Below are 20,903 nucleotides of genomic sequence, written 5' to 3' on the forward strand. Positions count from 1 at the left end.
AAATCAGTGGCATTATTCATGCTATAGCCTCTAGCCAACATTGAAATCAGTGACATTATTAATGCTATAGCTTCTAGCCAACATTGAAATCAGTGACATTATTAATGCAATAGCTCTAGCCAACATTGAAATCAGTGACATTATTCATGCTATAGCTTCTAGCCAACATTGAAATCAGTGACATTATTCATGCTATAGCTTCTAGCCAACATTGAAATCAGTGTAATTATTCATGCTATAGCTTCTAGCCAACATTGAAATCAGTGACATTATTCATGCTATAGCTTCTAGCCAATATTGAAATCAGTGACATTATTCATGCTTTAGCATCTATTCATGAGATAGCGAGCATAACAATGTTTCTGTTAAAGACATGATGTCAGATGGCAACCATTAGATAAAAATGCTTATTTTGTTATTATTTTTACATCAATGTCCACATATATTGTTGTTATGTCTAACCTGTGCGTTCCTGTAATCTTGTATGGCAGAAAGATTCTGTGCAAATTCTGTGAAATATTTATTGGACGAAGGATTCAAGGTCTCTCCTTCAATGTAGGTCATTAAATCTTTAGTAATCTGGTCACCTACAATGAAAAAGTCAGCGTTATAGATAATTTTTGACCCATGGGGGTAAATACCCCCACTTTTCAAAGCATGAGGGTAAATGGTAAAATTTTGCCTTGCTTGAAGGGTAATTTGCTAAAAGTAAAACAAGAATGTAGCCGGGGTACAGACACACTACTTTAATCATGTTAAACACAATAAACCATAAACTATGTGGGTTCCTTCATAGTAGCCTTGAATTATTGGCAGATTTTACATTTAAGACGAACTTCGTCCTTATCGTCCACCACCGTGAGCCACGGAAAACTGTTTTGCCAACTTTCAACAGTTGTTTTATTAGCGTTTAAATGTGTCCTTTTTGATTTAAAAACATAGGAAATCAAATCATTCAGTATTGGCAGTACAATGTTTTTACTCGCAGGGCTCCCCCTGGCCTAAAAATTTCTGTAGCCAACATTTTAGCCAAATGGATTTTTTGTAGGCAAATTTTAGAAACTGTAGCCAAAGTTTTAGCAAAGCATTCGGAACCGCCTGTTGTAAGTATAGGCTACAGTAGTGTAAAAGAAGAAACTACAAAACGAAGCTTTAATATGTTTATTACTATAATCATCATTTGTGCATAACAAAAATAAACACAGTTTACAACAAACCATTTATAGATGTACATACATAATAGTTTTAATCAGTGGTCATGATACAATTAACATAACACATTTTTTATCAAATGCCTTGTAATTAGTTGCATAATTTTTTACCCTTTTAAATTGCTGAATACAAGATGTGCATTATGAATCCAGCTGATTCAATTCTCTTTATTTTTTATTAATCAACAATCAAGTATAAAGAAAACAACACAATAAACAACCCTTTTACAGTTTTCAAGTGTGCATGAAAGTGCTTGATATAAATTATATTTAGATACACGACTCATCTACCCCACAATTAAAAAAAAAATTAGGGGTGGGGGGATATTTTGGTATTAATTCATTTAATATTTAATATTAATTTTGTCTTCTAAATAAAACATTATAATTACCCTATACTCAAATTCATGTAGAAACAACAAACCATTTAAATACACATGTCTTTTACAATCACAACAGTGTTTCAAAATGACGTCAATTAAACCAATCCCTAAAAAACTGCAAGCTGTCAATGCTGGCGGTAGACTGTAGACATCAAAGGTCTTTGATGTCAGTGATTTTTTTTGCTCAAATTTACAGCCGATTTTCGGCTGCTTCCCAATCGCAAAAATACACGTTTTTTCCCAAAAATCTGACCAAAATAAATTTCCCAAAAAAAGCCCAACTTAAAAAAAATTTTTTTTTTTTTTTTTAGAAAGAAGTCTCATAACTTAATTATGATTTCTTAAATCTAGGTCTCAACTTTAATTTTTAAACATCTTACAAAATATATAACTTGAATTTAGTCATTTTTGTCCATAAATCATTCCCAAACTTGCCACTTTTATTGATTAAAAAAAATCCCAATTTGACCAGACTCCTTTTCTAGAAAACTCCCTGAACATGCACTTAAAAACAATATCACTTCTGTTACTTATAATCCTATTTATAATGCTTAATTTTTCCCAATTTCATGGTTTATCGCGCTATTTTTCTCAATTTCACGGTTTATCGCGCTAATTTTCCCAATTCAAATGGCACAGGCTGTAACAAATTAAAGCAAAAAAAATCACTGGATGTTGGGGCCGTTTTCTAGGAGTTAAAACTGTAAACTTGTAACACCTCAGCAGGTGGCAATTATGGCCAAAAGGCATTGATCAATAGTACCTTACCGGCAGCATGCAGTACTGTAAGATACAGCATTAATACATTAGCTCCATAGAGGATGCAATGTGTGAAAACTATCGGAGATTTGACTTCATTTGTATTTATTTTTATCGGGTGTGAGGAAATAAGTTGTGTTTGCTGGAATTTAAATGTGATGCTGCTTTACAGGTATTGTTTGTTTATGGATTTACTTGAAAAATATGGCAAAATGAATTTCGCTTTTCTCTTTAATAAACGCGTGGTCGCTTACTATGGTGCAGACCGGATTTCGCTTTTTGTTTAAATGTTTATGCTGACAATGAAACCAAATTGAAAACCAGTCCTGATTTGAATGGCAGACAATTTCGGTACTTTTCAGCTGCTTGATATGACGCAATTTACGATATTTTTATACATTTTTATTGCAAAAAAACGTGCGTACCAGGGACTCTCGATTGGTTTGGAACATGCGTCCATTTTCAAATTTATGCATACAAATGCGCATAATTAAGTGTTGCTGAGAGCCCTGTAATTCGATAGCAGCTTTTACTCAAATTTATTGAAATTGGCAGCAATCTTTAATCAGATGTAATTGTTTATTTAAGCCGATAAGATCAACGGTTACACCATTGTTTTGTTTTCACACCAGTCATTTTCCTTTGTCTCGATATCCGGTTCTGACAGGTGTTAATTCAGACTGCGTATCAATTAATCGGGTCAATAACACGGCGATGTATTGAAGCACAGTCTACAGCTGAAAGAGTTTACTATCGGGGCGGCATTTGTGAGGAAAAAAATCATTCCCCGAATGTTTTCGCCAAACGATTATTTTATTCGCCGAATTTGCTAAATTTTCGCCATTGCCAAACGGCAGCGGGAGCCCTGACTCGATACAACTTTTGCCGAATAAAAAGAATCAATTTTACTTTGAGAAGTAATTTGTTTATGCTTCGAAGAAGCCATGCTGACCTCTTCATGTAAATAAACTCATACCGGTAAGCGCTTGTCTGTTATAAAAATCAATACTAAATTTACCATGCGTTTAGATGATACAGAATATACATACCGACTGGCTAACTATTTATGAAATTACCAGCGCACAAATAAGCTCTAATTATTACGATAGCCAGTCTCATATATTGGCGAAAGACAATCAGCTGTTTATATTTTTTGTTTACGTTGTACACAGAGAATTTACAGCATTTGCGTTAGTCCACATTGGCTTGCTTAAATGTCAGGGGTTTTTATCTGATTTTGGGGAAAGGGCCTGGCCTTTATGAGGGGAAAAAAATTCGCGCGAAATGCTGGATTTTGGGGGAAAAAATCACGCGAAATGCCGGATTTTGGGGGAAATAAGGAGTCTTAAATAATCAATTCAACATATTTTGCTGTTTTTAAAACAAATTCACGGCAACAGATAATTCAATTATGCAATATGTTATAGTTTCCACACTGGATCAGGTAAACTTATGTATTTAAAGCTAAAAAAAAAAAAAAAAAAAAATTTTTTTTTTAGGGGAAAAAAATGAAGTCTGGAGGAAAATTTACGAAGGGAAAGGGCCGATTTTCGGCGGGTCCCAAAGAAGGAAAAAAAGCCCTGAATGTACGCACGGAAATGATAAATTATCTTGATATTTCTAATGCGTATATTACGCTGATACGCAGCTAATCTAGAACGCTGAAAGTACACCTTTGATTTCCTTACTTTGACTATATTCCTACAATAGTATGTGTAATATGGCATATTTACAATAAACAATAAAAGAATGCTCTGTCGAAAATGCTTTAAATACATCATACTTTTCCTTATTTTTACTTACTTAAATATCTCAAATGTGCCATAATGAAATGAAGCAAGAGATTTTCCTCTACAGTGAATCAAATTGACAATAGCCCTTGAAGTGTTTTGTTGCTGAATGCAGATATCTAACCCCAGAGTTTCTTATCACTGTTATGATTAATTTGATCAGCCTTCACATGTTCGTGACCACATTGTATAGCATTAAGTTTTGTTTTGAAAGAGATGCTCTATATAAAAACCAATTAATGTCTTGAGAATACTGCTCTTTGCCCCTGTCTTACTGACCTTAATTTTTTAAGCTTACCTTATTTGTTTTGGTATTTAAAATTGAGTATCTGATCAGTTGATCAAAATCACATAACTGACTTTAACATATACTGTAGGTTTCCACGTATAGCGCGCAGTGTTTTACCTCCAAAATTCAAATTAAAAAGCTGGTGCGCGCTATACATTGATACAACGCTATCCTGGCTGCTAAATTGGTAAAAAATATGTTGTATACCGGTAATCGTAAATAATCAAAATGGCCGCCATGTTTTTTTCCAGAAAACTACCACCCTATAATCGTACAGACTGAGCCATTGTCGAAACAACAAGAAGTCGCTACTGGTAGATATGAATGCGGTAGAAGAAGTTTTGGTCAAAAATAAATTTGTTTGAATAAACTTGCGGACATTTCTTTGTTTGTGTTTTTACACTTCTTTATTGATGAATTCCAATGGGGATTGTTGTCGACATTCCGGATTGCAGGCAAGGGTAGGTGCGAACGAGGTCTTTTTTGCGGGTAACAGTAGGTGTGAAAGGGGGTCATTTTGCACTTCGTAATTGGCAGATGTTATTGAGTAATATGTGCCACGACTTGTTAAGACGCTTATTGATATTTGAGAAACTAATTGACACTTGAGATCGTGAAGATATGCATGAGAACGTGAAGATGTGCAATTGCATTTTGGGTGTACAAATATTGAACGTTCAACAGTGGTGTACCTCAACAACTGTATCCCTGTCTCCCAGGCCACATTCAAATTAACCGGTAATGCCCATGCTTTCCCTGAGGAAAAATCACACGATGAACACTAATTCTTATTTTCTCACGTTTTCACGAAATGCACGTGGACTTTTAATCTTTTGCTGGAAAATTACAAAATTGTAAAAAAAGTATAGTGCTATGCAACCCATGCTCCTAATCATAATGACGCTTCCTATTTTGAATGCTTTATTAAGCTTTCCAATGCCCCGGATTATTGGATTGTGCAATAGAAAAATGGCGGCCATTTTCGGTCCGATTTGGTGGTTTTATTGTCTTTAAATATTTTGTCTCCATTTTTGCATTAAAAAAACAGCCTGCGCTTTACACGGGAGCGCGCTATACGTGGAAACCTACGGTGAAAAAATGTTAATGAAAACGGATTTTATATTTCTGTCCTTAAATATAACAAAGGGAAATGACTTATTTAATGCATGGATAATGCAAGTTAAGGAAGAAAAAAGTTAAAGCCTATATAAAATCATTCTTAAGTTTGAGAGATGAACATGAAAACAAGCTTTGAAAGATGTGTTTGCCTTAATAAATGTAGAATATTACCTTTGTCTCTGAGTCGAGCTGTTTTTCTTGTGTAGGATGAGAACGTCTCACATAGCTGGCCAAAATTCTTCTCTACTGAAGTGATCCTTTCCTGGATAAACTTGGACTGGTTCTCACTGAAAGTTGCACAATTTGTAGTCAAAGTGAGTATAGATGGTGCTATCATTGGTAATCATTTTCACAATAAGTCGATGAAAGATTCAAATAACACATGCAAACTGGCTGATCAACATTTACCTGCTAAATAATAATATATAAATTATTATGAGGGCTGACTATTATAAATCATATAAGTACTAGAAAACGTACAGCTTTAATAATGTGTTTTTTTCCCGTTGACATTAAAAAACGAAATAAAATGCCTCAATGTATCTGATAAATAATAACAAATCAAACAATTTAACATGAATTTACTTTATTTATGTCCTTGTCCTAAGTAATAACAAAGAACCACAAAATACCAATAGCTGTTACTTTCTACAACTAATTGGAATGTGAGATAACAGCAATTGGAAATGTTAAAATGTGAGTACTGGCTAACCTCTATTTCTAAGTAAGAATTCTAGGTAAAAACTTATGATGATGTTTAATCTGTAAAACTATACATTTGAACAAGAGTGCCAACCACCCTTGTACGCTCACATAGAACCAAAGACAATTTATTGATTGTAACTACTTTTGTGATGTTTGTGTAATAAATTTGACTTCTGACCGAGCTTATGAAACAAATTTTACATGGGCAGTGCAAATATAAAAATGTTCTGCGGTCTGCCCAAGTTAAACAAGAGCACGGCATAATGGGTGCTTGGCTGCGGGTGCAGTTGTGAATAATTGAAAGCTTGTCAGATTTTTTTTAGAGGTCACAGTGGCCTTGACCTTTGACCTAATGACCCAAAAATGGGTGTGGCGTGTAGAACTCATCAAGGTGCAGCTACATACCAAGTTTCAATGTTGTAGATGGAAGCACTTTGATTTTAGAGCTAATGTTCAAAACCTTCACAAAATATTTAGGTTTTAGCACGACTCGGACGACACGACACGACAACAACGAGCTGGCTATGACAATACCTCGGGTTTTCTCCTAAAACAGCCAAGTTAAAAATAAGATAAAAAAGAAAGGCTCTGGTCCTTTTATCATTTTAAAATCCTTAAATAAAAGTCTTGTTCACATACTACCATGTCATACCAGGAAAACTGCATCACTTCATGGCAGCAATATTTTTTTATAGGTAAATGTTTGAACTCTCATTTAAGATATTATAAAAAAAAAGTTTTAGCATGTTGCATGATGATTGGGTAAAAAATAAAAGTTCTTGCTTGTTTAAAATGTTTCAATACAGTAACACAAGATAAACTTTACCAAACTCTTACGGTAATCTTTAACAAGAGCTGTCAGAGGACAGCGCGCTCGACTATTCGAGTGCTTGACAGTATAACGTAAGCCATCATGGAGGTGGGGGGGGGTGTATAATGTGGGTGTGTGGTCATTTAATAGATGATCTTTCAAAAATAAGGAATAAAAGATATATATACTTTTTTTTTTGGGAGGGGGGGATTCTGGGGTGGGGCATGGGGGATGGTTTGGGTGGTATGTCAGGTAAGTGTTGTTTTGTCAAAGTATGAATCAAATGTGATCATAAATAAAGAAGTTATGGCAATTTAAGCAAAATGTTCAATTATCTAAGTATAAAAGGGGCCATAATAATGTCAAAATGCTTGATACAGTTCTCTGCTCTTGTTTATAGATTGGGATCATGTTGGTAAAGAAGTATGCAAAATATGAAAGCAATTTGTCAAAGAACATAGGAAATATTTGAGGTGGTACACAAACTTTAACATAGATTTATCAATAATATGCATATTTTAAGTATTAAAGGGGCCATAATTCTGTCAAAATGCTTGATACAGTTGTCTGCTCTTCTTTATAGATTGGGGTCATGTTGGTAAAGAAGTATGCAAAATATAAAAGCAATTTGTCAAAGGACATAGGAAATATTTGGGGTAGTACGCAAACTTTAACATTTGCACGCTAACAGGAACGGGAACGGAAACGCCGACGCTGGGGTGAGTAGGATAGCTCCACTATATATATTTCATATATAATAGTCGAGCTAAAAACTACTGGAGCTAGACATGAATAAAAATGAATCGAAATAATCTCTTTTGCAAGTTTTATGCTGATTGGGAAAAAAATCTGACTTCCATAGTGTTTTAAGGCATTTCAAGTTACCGTCCTGATCTAGTTTCGAACCCACATTATAGAACTCAACTGAGATATCATATATACAAAATAAAATGTAAATTGTTCTGATCAATTTTCAAGAGGCTTGGTAAATAATAAAGCCTCAAACAAGGCAAATGTTGACAACAGACAACAAATGACAGAGAAAAGGTGATCACAAAAGGTCACCATGAGCTAAAAAAAACTTGATAAAAAACACTAATTTTCTTTGTATTTTTTTTTTTTTGCATATCATTATGTTCCAGTGAAAATATAAAAAATCTATATCACTTTAATTAAACTAGAAATGGGACCGTACAGCACAGATGCCCCCAAATTCCAATTTGTCTGTAAACTCCACTTATTTCAGAAAAACATAAACCAAAGAATGGAGGTGCTTTACCAGTAATATGTTTGTAAAGTTTCATCCCTGTTACAGAAATACTATATGACACAAGTACACTAATGCTTTGCTAAAATAGAGGCAAACATTGTGAAGAAAACATCAAACCAAAATATGAAGGTGGGCAAAGTTCTCATTCTGGTAAACATGTTTGTAAAGTTTCAGCCCTTGAGCATCACAACTTCTTGGCTTACGCATGACACAAATTAAAAACATTTTGCTAAACAAGATGCGTTTGTGAAACACAATGTCCCCCTGTATGATGTTTGACCTTGAAGGATGACCTTGACAAGGATGACCTTGAACTTGACCTTTCACCATTCAAAATGTGCAGCTCCAAGAGATACACATGCATGCCAAATATCAAATTGCTATCTTCAATATTGCAAAAGAATTAATAAAATAAGCGATTTGGGCCACATATATTTGACCTCTGACCTTGAAGGATGACCTTGACCTTTCACCACTCAAAATGTGCAGCTCCATGAGATGCACATGCATGCCAAATATCAAGTTGCTATCTTCAATATTGCAAAAGTATTTATAAAATAAGCGATTTGGGCCACATATATTTGACCTCTGACCTTGAAGGATGACCTTGACCTTTCACCACTCAAAATGTGCAGCTCCATGAGATACACATGCATGCCAAATATCAAGTTGCTATCTTTAATATTGCAAAAGTATTCATAAAATGAGCGATTTTGGCCACATATATTTGACCTCTGACCTTGAAGGATGACCTTGACCTTACACCACTCAAAATGTGCAGCTTCATGAGATACATATGCATGCCAAATATGAAGTTGCTATCTTCAATATAGCAAAAGTTATTGCAAAATGTTAAAGTTGGCGCAAACAGACCAACAGACAGACAGGGCAAAAACAATATGTAGTGGGGGACATAAAAATATCGATAACTTCAGTATTTGACAAAAATATTTAAACCAACGTTAGAAGGTGCTCAAGATCATATGCTGGTTAATATTTGTTAATATTTATTTCAGATTTAATTTAATATAATATTAAATATTTATTTCATCTCTCTAGCAGAAATAATTTTTGAGTTATGTGCAACCCAAAGGTTGGACAGCGGAATATATACCAGCCCCTCCTATAGTTGGGGCATTAAATCACACACAACAAATTAAATTAGTTTTATATTTTCACTGAAATTAGTTTGACTAACTAGACATGTTAGAAAAAATCACGGTTGACATGTTTTCAAGACGAACATACTCGGGCTTGCATTCAAATACATTGAGGGTCATTTTTATAACATGATTTCCAAAATTCACATAAAGCTATGAAAACAGTTTAACTTAAAGTTCATTGCTTTTAACTGGATTAAATAATAATAAACTGATAAAAAATGATTATAAAACAAAGCTAGAATTGTACAATTTCATTTAGGCTTGCATTATTTATTTCTGGAAGTGAGCACTTACTGCCTTAATTGTATTTGTTGAAGAAGAACAAAAAGACCAATTACCATATTCTAACAAAATATAAAAGAACAGGTCTGAAGGTTTGTAAGGAGAACACCAAACAAAAACACAACAGCCACACAGAAAAAAGTCAAAAGAGACAGTTGTGTTACACAACTCATGTCCAGTGTTACAAAGACAACCACACAATTAGGCTTTCTACACAATGGTGCAAGAACTTACAATGACCGGAATATTGATGACTGTCCGTTTACTGGCACAATTTCTGTTGGGGGTGAAGTTGAGGTCAAACTTCTATCCCCACTGTTTACAAAACATTCCACTTCATATTCAATAGTATATAGGTATTTCCCATAACAAAGTTCACTTATAAGTCTACAAACTCACTTAAATTGCACTTGAATCATATTTGATTCACTTAATTATACTTGCACCTTGAAAGAAAGCTTTTTTTGCAGTTCATTCCATTTTATATGGGCTTTACTGCTTTACCTTATACATTAAAAACATTAGCCGAGACAGCAGGCTAGAGTTTTCTTCCGCTTTGATTGCATACTATTCTGACATTCACCTAATACATGATATTTCTTTACCATATTATTCAGCTGAATTTAAATTATTTTTAAGCAACCACTATGTATACGCTACCTATATGGAAAATTACAGCACAATACCTCTTTCAAGTTATTTAGCGTATGTTTTTTTTTTTTTTGGTACAATGTAAAATGACCTTTGCCCAACTGGACCCAATGTAATCCCAGCCTATGTCTATGTACACTACCTATTTTTTTATTTTTTTTAAGCACAATCCATCCATTTAAACTCGATAGATGTTAAGCAGAAACTCTTTTTATATTTCTAGTAACAGTGACCTTAACCCCGCTAGCTCAAAAGCAAGCCATCGCTATATCAGCATGGAATTAATCTACTCCCAAAATTTCAGCAAATACTTTACGCTTACAGAAGTTCTTAAACGCAAATATTTTATATATTTTAAAGGGGCTTTTTCACAGATTTTGGCATGTACTGAAGTTTGTCATAAAATGCTTTCTATTATAAATTAAAACATTGGACCTAAAAATCTACAGTAAACAAACAAGAATACATAAAAAACAAGAGGGCCTGAAAGGCCCAAAGTCGCTCACCAGAGATAACAAGATATTATTGGGACAAATCTTGTGACCAAGTTTCACGAAGATCAGAAAATAAATGTGGCCTCTAAAGTGTTAACAAGGTTTTACTATAGCCATATAAGGAAAAATGCCCCGCCCCCTGGCAGCCATGTTTTTCAACCAACCGGCATCATTTTTGAACTCATGCAAGATATTATCGGGATGAATCTTCTGACCAAGTTTCATGAAGATCGGACAGTAAATGTGGCCTCTAGAGTGTTAACAAGATTTTACTATAGCCATATAAGGAAAAATGCCCCGCCCCTTGGAAGCCATTATTTCAAGCAAACATAATTATTTTCAGACTCATTCCAGATATCATTGAGACCAATCTTCTGACCAAAGTTCATGAAGATTGGACAATAAATGTGGCCTCTAGAGTGTTAACAAGGTTTTAGTATAGCCATATACAGCCATATAAGGAAAAATGCCCCGCCCCTGGTGGCCATGTTTTTAAAGCAACCAAAACCATTTTCGAACTTATCCAAGATATCATTGGGACAAAATTTCTGACCAAGTTTCATGATGATTGGAAAATAAATGTGACCTCTAGAGTGTTAACAAGGTTTTACTATAGCCATATAAGGAAAATAGCCCCGCCCCTGTGGTGGCCATGTTTTTCAACCAACCAGCATCATTTTTGAACTCTTCCAAGATATTATTGGAATGAATCTTCTGACCGAGTTTCATGAAGATCGGACTATAAATGTGGCCTCTATAGTGTTAACAAGATTTTACTATAGCCTTATATAGCCATATAAGGAAAAATGCCCCGCCCCTTGGCGGCCATGTTATTCAAGCAAACGTAACCATTTTCGAACTCATCCAAGATATCATTAAGACAAATCTTCTGACCATATTTCATCAAGATTGGACGATAAATGTGGCCTCTAGTGTTACCAAGGTTTTACTATAGCCATATAAGGAAAAATGCCCCGCCCCCTGGCGGCCATGTTTTTCCAACAACCGGCAACATTTTCGAGCTCGTCCAAGATATTATTAACCCATTCAGCCCTAGTGTCGTATATATGCGTCCAAATAATCTACAGTGGAGTTCCTAGCGTCGTATATATGCGTCCAATAATCTACAGTGTGAATTCCTAGCGTCGTAAATATACGACAACTTAGATGTAGCTCTGAATGCCTAATGACTTAAAAATACGTCTGTTCATATTGGCATTTAAAGAAACAGCTATTTATTTGCAGTAAGTTTTTCAACCTAAGAAAATTCTTGTAACAAATACTTTCTTAATTTGGAAAATGATTTTGTTTTATCATTTCTGGTCAAAACCCTGTGCAAAAAAAGATAAAAATAAATAAATTAAGTCATGGTAACTCATGTTGTTTTTTGTATAGTTATTTGTATTCTATTTTTGTATTTTATTTTATTCTACATTTTAATTAAGTTTTAATATAAGCATATTAAGATGTTCTCTTCTTTTTTTTTCATAAAATTACTTGCAATTGAAACATAACTGTGCTTATTGATGTTTGTTTTTATTATTAGCAATGTCTTATTATTGTTGATATGTCATTTAATTATTAATTTTGTTTTATTTTAAAATAATTTTAAAAGATTGTTTTTATTCATTATAACAGTTTCTATTTGTAAAAAGTGTATACATAGATAATAATGGTATTGGATAAATTATTTGGATATAATTCAATGTTTTTTTATTTGATAAGTTATGCAAGATTTCGAAATTTTCATATATTACTGCATTCATTTCTAAATTGGAAATATAATAATAAAACATCTGTCACATAAACCGTCAACAAAGTAACAATACTTAAAAACACTATATACCATTTCACACCACTAAAAGTAACAATAATCAGATAATCTGTCAGGCATTCAGAGCTGATGAGGGTCCTGATTAGCTAGGGGTAGATAAGGCTAGTAGTGATAGGGGCTGCCTAGAGATAAGGCTGTAGTATGGAATGAGTTAAGATGAATCTTCTGACCAAGTTTCATGAAGATCAGACAATAAATGTGGCCTCTAGAGTGTTAACAAGATTTTACTATCGCCATACATGTATATAGCCATATAAGGAAAAATGCCCCGCCCCTTGGCAGCCATGTTTTTCAAGCAAACGTAACCATTTTCGAACTCATCCAAGATACAATAAAACCAATCTTCTGACTAAATTTCACGAAGATCTTGAAATAAATGTGGCCTCTAGAGTGTTAACAAGGTTTTACTAAAGCCATATAAGGAAAAATGCCCCGCCCACTGGCGGCCATGTTTTTCAACCAACCGGCATTATTTTCGAACTCGTCCAAGATATTATTGGGATGAATCTTCTGACCAAGTTTCACGAAGATCAGACAATAAATGTGGCCTCTAGAGTGTTAACAAGATTTTACTATAGCCATATAAGGAAAAATGCCCCTCCCCTTGGCAGCCATGATTTTCAAGCAAACGTAACCATTTTCAAACTCATCCAAGATATCATTAAAACCAATCTTCTGACCAAATTTCATGAAGATTGGACAATAAATATGGCCTCTAGAGAGTGAACAAGGCAAATGTTGACGTTGCACAACGGACAACGCACGACAGACGACGGACAAAAGGCGATCACAAAAGCTCACCATGAGCATGTTGTGCTCAGGTGAGCTAAAAAAGTAATCCTCAACTTGGCTCTAACCAATGACCCCTGGGGTCATGGAGTTAAAATATATTCCGCTTAGACCACTGGGCCATCTGTGCTCATGTTATGAAGATATGTATTTTTTAGTTTATATAAGCAATCCTCGAAGTTTCACAAAATATAACGACAACAAAAAACTTTCCAAATTATTAAATAGTTTCGCGCTGCAACGCTTTATAATTTTCAGGTTTTAAGATCGTCAAAGATGCATATAATTAATATTTTAGAGCATGGTAAATGCTCAGTATTACTATTTCCACACAAATATCATAACTTAAACTAAAATTTGCGAATCTGAAACAACTTTTTTTATTTTGTCAATTTACAAAAACGTGAAAAGGCTCCTTTAAGCTGTAGTGAAACTGATCTTAACCCAAGTGGCACCAACTGCAACCCCATGCTATGTCGACATGTCAGACATAGACATGGAGTTGTTGCATACACACTTTAAACTGAATTTTCCAAGTAGAAAAAGGGGAATAATTCTTCTTAATTGCGCTTGAGAGTTATGGAATTCTATCAGTGACCCCTCAATATGTAATAATGTGTGCAGTTTTAATTGAATACCCGTGGTGGAAATAGCGACATGTCGCATGCTTACCAGAGCATAACACACACACAGATTTTGGTGGAAGTATAGTTCTGACTATTTGGTGACGGGGAGCTAAAGAAAACTAGACTTTATGAATAAAGCAAAATAAAAGCTTATAAAAACATGAACACTTTTATTGTTGATAATTTATTATCTATTTTTGTCCATAGGAGGGTGATAATTCTGAGTTGACAAATATTTTTCTAGCAATGGGCAATTGGTTATTTGAATGTAGGTTCTTTCTGATAGTATAAAGATACATGTATTTATTAAAGCTGGATTGCATCGTTTGGTCTTGCTGTAATCCTGGGGAAAGCCAACCCATTTTCCCTATTTGAATATTGAGGGGTGTTGCGGCAGTTTATTTAACCGAGGATATATTTATAGCAACACCGATGATGCTATTATCACGACTCAATATTTTTGTTATCAGTATCATCAGAAATGACCGAGTTGGTTCATAATACAATTGTCAGTGGTTCGATTCCAGGCGGGGTTAACTTTTTTTTTAACTTTTTTTTCTTTCTTTAATTTCATACTTGTTTTATACTGGAGCTCTTTAGTCCTGTTGTTTACATTTATCAATTTTAAGCATTTAAACACAAACTTCAAAACATGCCGAAATCTGTGAACATGTAAGTTATTAATGATTATAAGGCAGAGTTTGATACTGTATGGTATTATGTTTGTGATTAAATATTGTTTTTTATTAATTTCTTTTGGTAAGCTGTTGTGATCCCAGTTAAGATTGTAAACAATTTCTTATGTTTATGCATATTTCTGACAATCTATGTACCGGTACTTGGGTTTTGTCTTATTGCTGTTTTTTAATGAAATTTGACGTCTAGACGGTAGGGATAATTAAAACAAAAAATCTCTGTTAAAAGTGCGGTGACCCACTTTTTTTATTTTTGTTTCATGATAACAATACATAGATGAACATATTTGAGAAGTTTCGCAAGAAGTTATTAGATAGAACTTTTTTAAATTTCATTTTTGTGGTAAAAATAGTAAAAAAATGACGATTTTTGGGTGACATAAAAATTATAAAAATTAAATTTCTTAAAAGTTAACTTGTGTTCTCCATTTTTTTGGTTGTTTGTGGTTTACTTAAATGATATATGATATATATTAGCTTATATAATCTCTACATGTTTCCAATTTCATAGGTTATTAATCATTATGCAATTAGAGATTTTTCAGTTTTAATGAAAAAGTACATATTATGTAATGGTGAATAAAATCCAAACAAAGCCGGTGACCCTATGTTTTTATTGCATTTTTCATTTAGTATTTGTATGTAGTACTTGAATAAAAATTTTGAGCAAAAGTTATTAGATGGAAAAAAATCATCAAAACTGCAGCAACACCCCTTAATTTTGCCACTTAAAAATTAGCCATATTGTAACCCTTCTTAAATCAAAGTCTTCAATGTGATACAATTCTTGAATGATCAGTTGAAATTTGTGGTCATGATACAATAAATATTATACACAGCAACTTCAATATTAGCCACAAACTCTAATAAATAAGTTCAGCGCTCATATACATGTACTGCCATGTTTTGTTGTCATTGAGTCATTTGCCAAAACATGCATATTAACTCTTCTATATCGAAAACATACATACTGCTTTTGTATAAGAAAACATATATATATTTCCAAATCCACATAACAAAAAATTTATTGAAAAAAATGTAAAAGAGAAGTGGTAACTGATCAGCGTTTGATCAACTCTTCACTTGTTTTATACACCTCATTATATCAAGCCCATGATCTTTAATCAGAAACAACACACATTTGAATGTTTGAGGGAAACATAAACAAATATAAAAAACACACTTAAGTGTACATGTTGTGTTATTGATGTATATAAGGGAGTTTAATTAATATATTTAATGCCTTAACTGTATGTAAAAACTGATAAGCCTCATTACCGGTAGTACTGAATCAATTTCTATACTAGAGGCTGAAATGGGCAGTCGATTGCAACAGGCTGCATTTTAATAATGATGAAACATAAATACAAAAAAATGTTTTCTTATCTTTCAATGATTATGATGGTGATTGTTTTTACTTGTAGAGGGCAACCTCCAAAGTGGTAGTCATACACTCTCAATTGATTACATAAAGAGATAGGCCAACAGCAAGGCTGTTGGAAGAAACCTTATTTCACTACAGATTGCCACATGTTTTCACAAATTGAAATATTTTATCGCCACTTTTCTAATCGCCACTTTTCTAAATATTTTAAAATTGGCAGCATTTGTGAATGGCAGCAGGAACCCTGGGCCCGCCAAGATTGCACATTGAACCACAAATCCTCCGATTACTGTATATCTAGCGGTTCAGGAAACAAGTAAAACAATTTCTATATTTATGCCAACAATACAGCAATAAATGATTTACCTTCAAAGATTTATTTAATTCTGTTAAATCAATGTAAAAATTGTTTATTTACAGCGTGTATTTCAACGCAAAGCCGATAGTTCCATACACACCTGCAATAACATCCCCTACACGCCTAGTTTACATGGAATTGAGACATCACGTCTAAAAAGGGAAAGCGCTCGATTGCAAAAGGCAATAGTAAATGAATAGGACAACAAAACTTCAAAAATTTGATTCACTAAACATATATATACTAACTGAAACAGAAATTTAACTTTTTTACAACTTTTAAATACAATTTTACAATTTTCTGTATTATTGGTCTTTCTCCTTTTGAGCAACACAGACACATTTAAATGCTCAAGAATAGAAAAGGTTCACAATTTATTCAAATACATTTCAGCATTAGTATAACCAAGCAATATATGTCCCATACTGAGCATGTGTATATCTTTATTTCACCTATTTTTGCAGTGTGCGTGCACATTTCTTATGCTAGAGAAAGTCATCTGCCTTACTTTGCAATTTAATTGGAATTTAATGAAGATTACCAAATCATTGAATTGAAGGTATAAACTTGGATTATTTTAGTTGAAGTAAGATTTTGAAATGCAATTATTCTCTTGTTTTTTTTTCTTCAGTTTGTTTTCAAGCGTAGTAATCTTAGTGAGACAAAATACTTGGATCGGTTGCGTATAATGTCATCACGACAGCCGCATTCTTAATGTAAACAAAATGATCAAAATCAGGATACCCTCAATATAAGGGAATTGTACTTTATAATTTATTATATGTTTAACATGTGCATTTTAAAATCCTTTCATTAATAATTGGTAGTTCTTCTTGAATTCTCTGAGCTTTTATGAGTACATACATACAGCTAAGAGTTCTTCCTTATAAAACCAAAGTCCAAGTCAAAACCTTAAGTCTTAAGTTTGTCTTAAAAATCCAATTCAACCAAGCTAATCCACCTTCTACATGGTAACAAACACAATACCTATTCACATCATGAACATCAATTTGCGTGTTTTTTGTGTGGATAAATGCTCAAAACAAAAAAACGCAATCAAAGCCAAAACCAAGGTTTTAAATGGACGATTTAATCTATCTTACTGTTACAGAGGTTCCAGAGATGGTCTCTGTAGCACTATTGGTTGATTAGACACAAGATCTCCAATAGTCAATGTTTACATACTTTCAAATTCAAAATATCCCGCTGCCTGTGTATTTCAGTGCAAAAACTAACACATTTCTTTCTTCTTCTTCTTTTATAATAATGGCTATGTTCAATACTGATACATTATGGCCATGCGTGGGGGGTTAAAAAGAAATAGATTGATAGGTTTCCCGAGTTACTCAATCCACTCAGGAAAATCCTATCAACAGTGATAAAAAAAGGTGCAAAACCTAACACCTTAAGCCCTTAAGACTTAAATATATACATATACAACTGTGCATGTGGTGAGAATATTAGTCGAGTTAAAAACAGGATAAAAGCAGAATCATGTGATCCAAGGAAGGAACACTGATGTAGACAGCACTGATTTAAATCCAGGGATCGTATCAGCGCTGACTACATAAGATGGAAGTGTGTTCCATTGTACAACTGTTCTTGGAAAGAAAGAAAATTTGTGGTAATCAGCTGTACTTGGTGGTATTTGGTATGCCATGTGATGGTGATGGCGCGAGTGTCTAATGTAAGGAGTGAGATAGTGAAGGGGATTGACATCAACATGATTATATACTATTTTATAGAACAAAATGAGTCTAGCTTGTTGTCTTCTTGATTGCAAGGTATTCCAATTAAAATCCTTAATTATATTTGTGACCGTGCCCGGTGTCTTGCTGTAATTATTCGTTACAAATCTGGCAGCTTGACGCTGAACATTTTCAATTTTATCAATATCTTTCTGATGGTAAGGGTCCCACACACTAGAGCAATATTCCAAGGATGGTCTAACAATGCTATTATATGCCGCTGCCTAAGTTTCCATTTTAGAAGAATGAATGTTTCGTTTTAAGAATCCTAAGCTCTGGCTTGCTTTACTACTAATTTTATTTATGTGAGGTGACCAGTTTAAAGTTGAGCTTACTTCAACGCCAAGATAAGTGGCTTGGTTTACAACAGACAGAGGTTGATTGTGAAGAGTGTAGGCTGTTTTTAATGGTTTGCGGTTTCTCGTAACGTGCATGATATGACATTTTTCTATGTTAAAAGACATCTTCCATTTCAGCTCCCACAATGATAGACTATCTAGATCTCTCTGAAACTGAATAGTGTCAGCCAAAGTTTTTATGGATCTGTACATGACACAGTCATCCGCAAATAGACGGACGTTTGACTTCACAGACGAAGGTAGATCATTAATGTAGAGCAGAAACAGAAGAGGCCCAAGAACTTATCCCTGGGGTACGCCAGAAATTACAGGGGCCATGGTGGAAGTTGCCCCATCTACAACAACCTGTTGACTACGGTTACCAAGAAAAGCTTTAATCCAAGAGTGTGTAGTGCCTGTGATGCAATAATGGGCTAGTTTCAGCAACAATCTACCATGATGTACAACATCGAAGGCTTTGCTAAAATCCATGATGGCAACATCCATCTGGTCTCTCTGCATGGTAGAAGCTTAGTCATGGATAAAACCCACAAGTTGGGTTTCGCAAGACCGCCATGCTCGAAAGCCATGTTGGTTGTCCACCAGGATATTAAAGTTGTCAAGATGGTCTAAGATGAATTACTAACAACGATATGCTCCAGCAATTTACAAGCAATACATGTTAATGAGACAGGTCTATAATTACTAGCTTGGTACTTTTCACCTTTTTTAAAAATAGGAGCTACAAAAGCCATGGACCAGTCCGAAGGGACAGAACCAGAAATAAGTGATTTGTTAAAAATAATTGTAAAAATAGGTGCAATTTCATTTGCACATTCCTGTAAGATTCTGGGTTTGATTTGGTCTGGCCCTGCGGCCTTGTAAGAATTCAGTTTGAGTAGGAGTTTCTTAACACCATTTACCGTAATATTAATTGATGGCATGTTTTAATACGGGCTATTACCAAGATCTGGATATGAGCTGTTTGTGTCATTAGTAAAAACAGAAGAAAATTGTTTATTTAAGACTTCAGCTTTTTCCTTGGGGTTAGATTTTAAGACCCCATCATCCCTTAAGGGCGCTACACCACACGAGTCATTTTTTAAGTTTTTTATTAACCCCCCAAAACGTTTAGTTTTCATGAACTGTTGATGTGCAGGGCTCTAGCTGGGTTAAATTTTTCTTTCGCCACCCATTTTCAGCATTTTAATATTTTTTCACGACTTTCAAAAATATAAGCCATTTTGTAACCATTGATGTATATAAAACACTGCTTACAGACCTAACAAGAATTTGTATTAATTGATAGATCTTTGTTGAATTAAAGGTAATTGAACAATAAATCAACAATTTAGTCCAATGTTTGTGTTTTGACATGTTGGTGCAAGAAAATAAAACCATTATTATTTCGCTTTTGACTTACGATGCATATTTTTCTTTTTTTTCACGAGTGTCAATTTATCCCAACAATTAAACTTACATGTCTTTGGTTCCTGCTCCTTGCTGAGACATATTGACATAGAGTTTGTTTTTATTCGCAACGATTGAAACATCCGGAAGTAAATTCTAGTTACATTTTATTTATACGAATCCGAAATTGACCGAAAGAAATTAAACTGAAAAAAGTATGGATAAAATAATACATAGATATATTTATTTCCACATAAAATGCATAGATTTACATGACAGCATATTATATACACACAATAGATAATAAAATCAACCTGCATGTATAAACAAAGCCATGTCAATCAACATTATACATTAAGGATTGCACAATAAGGGGTTTGCAATTAAACCCTTATTTCCATTGTGGTCCTTTAGATATAATATTGTATGACATACGAGACAGCGTTTTATATTACAATATATAATAATATCACAGTATACAATTATGAAAGACATATGACATATTTAAGTTCCACGTACTCTTGCATAGAATATATTCTGATAAGTACTAGACTAGACATTATTAAGAAGTTATCACATTTTAAGTGTTTAAAAACTTAAACATAATTATTTGCCATGCTATAAAATAATCATACAGCAACTAGATAAGACACACACAAATCTATCTTTGTTAACATTCGTATTAAATCAACAGTATGAAATCTTAAAGAGATGCATATTAAAAATCTACCTGTCTTAAAAAAGGTTCCCTAACACTGCATGTGTTTAAAAGATGAAATACCTTTGACATCTCT

At 33.8% G+C, this 20,903-nt stretch overlaps 1 protein-coding gene across 1 annotated transcript in view; it reads right to left on the minus strand.

The window, feature by feature from the left end:
• Positions 1–20,293, minus strand: part of LOC127844639 (CBY1-interacting BAR domain-containing protein 1-B-like) — a 34,403-nt gene extending 14,110 nt beyond the window's left edge. Inside the window, exons 1-3 of the mRNA XM_052375043.1 lie at positions 20,180–20,293; positions 5,723–5,838; positions 463–587 (exon numbers count right to left, since the gene is read on the minus strand). Coding sequence (XP_052231003.1) covers positions 463–587; positions 5,723–5,838; positions 20,180–20,211 — 273 coding nt within the window. The 5' untranslated portion in view covers positions 20,212–20,293. The remainder of the gene's footprint in view (positions 1–462; positions 588–5,722; positions 5,839–20,179) is intronic.
• Between the last annotated feature and the right edge of the window lie 610 nt (positions 20,294–20,903).

This window comes from Dreissena polymorpha, chromosome 9 (assembly GCF_020536995.1).
Source record: "Dreissena polymorpha isolate Duluth1 chromosome 9, UMN_Dpol_1.0, whole genome shotgun sequence".
Taxonomy (NCBI): Eukaryota; Metazoa; Mollusca; class Bivalvia; order Myida; family Dreissenidae; genus Dreissena; species Dreissena polymorpha.